The sequence below is a fragment of the Populus alba genome, chromosome 9 (genome assembly GCF_005239225.2).
Source record: "Populus alba chromosome 9, ASM523922v2, whole genome shotgun sequence".
In the NCBI taxonomy this organism is placed as follows: Eukaryota; Viridiplantae; Streptophyta; class Magnoliopsida; order Malpighiales; family Salicaceae; genus Populus; species Populus alba.
This window is the reverse complement of record NC_133292.1, coordinates 11,845,168-11,848,647: the sequence shown is the minus strand read 5'-3', so window position 1 is coordinate 11,848,647 and position 3,480 is coordinate 11,845,168. Positions and strand designations below refer to the sequence as shown.

General features: G+C 38.2%; 1 protein-coding gene across 1 annotated transcript; it reads right to left on the bottom strand.

The window, feature by feature from the left end:
- Positions 1–1,645: 1,645 nt before the first annotated feature.
- Positions 1,646–3,200, bottom strand: LOC140955937 (uncharacterized). Its single transcript, XM_073411310.1, has 2 exons — positions 2,034–3,200; positions 1,646–1,919 (listed from the first exon to the last, which is right to left on the bottom strand). Exons 1-2 carry the CDS (start codon positions 2,981–2,983, stop codon positions 1,880–1,882), a joined length of 990 nt encoding a protein of 329 aa, XP_073267411.1. The 5' UTR covers positions 2,984–3,200; the 3' UTR covers positions 1,646–1,879.
- Positions 3,201–3,480: the final 280 nt, after the last annotated feature.

The window sequence follows — 3,480 nt, the reverse complement described above, 5'->3', positions numbered from 1 at the left end:
TTGATGGAGATTTGATCCGACCTGCTCCGCTCTACTCCACTGCTGCTCCACCACCTGTGCTCCTGGAGAAAAGCCCCGAGCTGTAAAAACCTGCTATCTGATGCCGCCCATGCATGCAATCTTATACCATGAATCAGAAGCCTTTATTTCTTTCAAGGATTCGGAGTGTTCAAATTATTTCCATGCACAGTCTTTGACAAGGAAATGGGTGAGAATAAGACTGTAACATGAAATTTGTTGCCATTTTTTTTTTTGTTTTTGCCAGTTTTTGTCTTATTCCTGTCAGCCCACAATGTCATTCTGTGTCTACAAGTAACAGCCAAGTGACAGTAACATAATTCTCCCCTTTCCTTGCCCCCTCTTTGACTGCCCTTTATGACTCGGTACTGTTTGTTTCAGTCTCGTCAACCAAGAAAGTATAATTGGCCTAACTCATCATTTAGAGGATCTGTTCGTCAAAAACTAAACGCTGATACAACAGTGTTTTAAAAAAAATTATTTATTTATTTTATATATTTTAAATTATTTTGACACGCTAATTTTTAAAAATAAAAAAAATATTATTTTAATTTATTTTAATATGAAAAACATTTTAAAAAATAATATCAACCATACTTAGTATTGTAATGATTTTTATTAGTGTTTTTCAAGTGATTTTTATCTTAAAAGACATTAAATTAAAGTTATTTTAGATGTTTTTTAAAAGGCTTGATACGTTTAATAACAAAAATAAAAAAATTATATAAAAATCTATTTTTAATATATATTTAATTAAAAAACAATCTTAAAAATCATCATCAATCACCTTACAAAACACATGCACAGAGTGCTATCTAGTATTACAGAAATGAGGGTCAGGAGGAGCTCGATAAAACACTCTTGTTCCTGATTTGACCATTTGACCTTTTCTCCATGTCGAAGACATTAATCAATTATAATTGTGGGATTCATTGCATTTTTAATGTACCAAACAAGACATAGCATATTTTTTTAATGCGCCAACTTAAACGCATGCCTTTGGAGGTCCATTTGAATAGTTAGCAGTGGGTCTCGAATCAGATACTGGTAAAGTTCTTTATTTTTGCAAGAAATATTGCAATCACTGATTAGGTTTGAATTCAATGGACAGCACTCTTTTCGGCAGAGGAAACACGATAGGACCTGGGTTCGAGCCTTTCGCTTTCTGCCTTGCGACACGAGTTGAGAAAATTGCAGCTCGAAAAGTTGTTCAATAAATTCAAGAACGGTGTAAAAGGAAAGAGGACAAGAAAGGTTCGGAAAAAACAAAACAAAAAAAAAAAACCGGAACAAAGTTGAAGCAAAAAAAATAACAAAGCAAAAGCCAGCATGTTCCCCCCCCCCCCCACGGCCGCCGCCTCCTGCTTAAAACCCGTCCGAGTTGTGGATTAAAGGTCAACTCATGGATCGACGAATTAACCTGGGTTTATTGGCTTTTTTTGTGACCGATTCAAACTCAAACTGGCTCGAGCCTGGTCCAAGCCAAGCACGAACTCAGTGAATCACTGGTTGACCAAGGACAACTTTCTTTACGATCAGCTATAGATTCATCCACACTCTAGGTAGCTATAGATAAAACACATTACCAAAGACAACTTTCTTTATAAGCTCCAGCTACATGGACAGGTCTACAATGGCTATGTCTAAGCATCGATATATTAATATTGATCAGCAATGAAACAACGTGTTAACTCTATAACTACAGTGGCCATCAACACTATATATAGCGATGATAAAACACGTGTATTAAGCTGCTACCAATGATAAACTAAACCGAAAAAAATTAAGAGCTAGCAACAAGAAATCAAAACCCATCACTGTTCCCACATTCGACAAGCAATGCTTCCTCCATCACATTATCTTACAGGTGTTTTTCTCTTCTGCTGCCATTTCGCAGAAACCTACCATTCTCACAACAACAACAACAGTTATTACCAAACACGTAAAAAAAGATTTGCACATTTACTTTCACATGTTGTTATAATAATATTCTTTCCTTTTGTCTTCGTTTCTACCTTGACTTCCGTTTCTTTGAAACCACCGTGGCTGCCGTGGTTTCTGCCTTTTGTGGTTTTGGCAGCCGCTTCCACGGCTCTAGAAGAACCGAGCTGTCTCTGTATCTATGAGGCAGCACCTGACTTCTCCTTCTTTTGGATCTTGTAACAGGTGATGATGTGTTATCCTCGTACAAATCCACCACCAAACTACACTTGCGACTCCTTTTTGTCACCTCCTGTTTATCTGAGTCAGATTCTTTATCTTCGGAATTACCCGAAACCATCTCTGCAGCTTCGATAAGAAGATCCAAACAATCTTTGCTGGTCTCGTTCTTTTCTCCGTGGCATGGCTCCACTACTTTGACTGGTACTTTCTTCGTTTCTTCTTCTTTGACCTTAGCCATCTCATCTTGATCACCATTGATTACTTCGATTTTGCTTTTGATTTCATTGGCTAGGTGTTTGAAATTCGTGGTCTTTGAAATATCTATGGTTGTCTCATCGACCACCTGAGATTCTTCACCAGTTGCTTGAATTGTAGGAGAATCTCTACCAAACTGGTCCCCAACAACCTTAAGAAAACATTCTCCTTCTGATGAACTCTTGTCAGCCGTAAAAACCTCCGTGGACGAATCATTTTTTAAACCCTTTTCAGCAAAACTACTAGCACTTAACAAAGACGACGACTCTGGTGATTGATTTTCATGATCATTAGCTTCTGACCAAGCAGGACTCAAACCCATGTTCAAATCAATGCCAGTACCTCTATTCTCTTCGAATCCAAGAATTTCACCATTCAAAGATGCTTCTTTTGAGATTTCTTGAGGTGGGTATGAAGTAATAATGTGTAAAATCTTTTGGAGGCACGTTTGAGACTTGGAGAATCCATGGCGAGTAGTAGTATTGATCATAAAGCAAGAAGAATCACGTACCTGATTGGGATGGTTCAAGAATTGATACGAAGCCATTGTTGAGACGAGAAGAAAGGAAACCCCTTTTGCTGCTTATTGATTATTCCCCTTTCAGCTCTCACTTACTCGACCGTTCTTCTTCTTTGCATGCCATTCAAGATCGCAGGAGATAGAAAAAACAAGACGAAAATTTTGTGGAGAGAGAGAGAGAGAGAGGAACGACAAGGCAAGCAAGGCAAACTTGGGTCTAGCTTTTGGTCTCTGTGTTGATTTTTCTTATTTTTCTGATTTTTATGACCTGTGTCTTCTGCCTTTTCCTTGGAGTTGTTGTGTTGGGTGCTGATTGGCCAGATGGTGACGTGGCATTTCATTGCCAGCTCATCGTATACGTGGTGTAATCTAATTGGATAATGATTCATGGACGTAGCTAAAGTTACCGATGTAGTGTGACCTATTTTGTTTTTATATTTTTTGGAGTCACCTTGGTTGCGTTCTTGGGCGTTTCTCTTGCGCAAATGTAGAATGATAGTGTCCTTCTTGCAGATTGTTTGGCG

Excerpts from the sequence above, each read along its gene's own strand:
- LOC140955937 (XM_073411310.1), bottom strand. The coding sequence starts at position 2,983 with ATGGCTTCGTATCAATTCTTGAACCATCCCAATCAGGTACGTGATTCT. Across the intron at positions 1,920-2,033 it reads TCAAAGAAACGGAAGTCAAG|GTTTCTGCGAAATGGCAGCA; the intron begins GTAGAAACGAAG and ends TGAGAATGGTAG.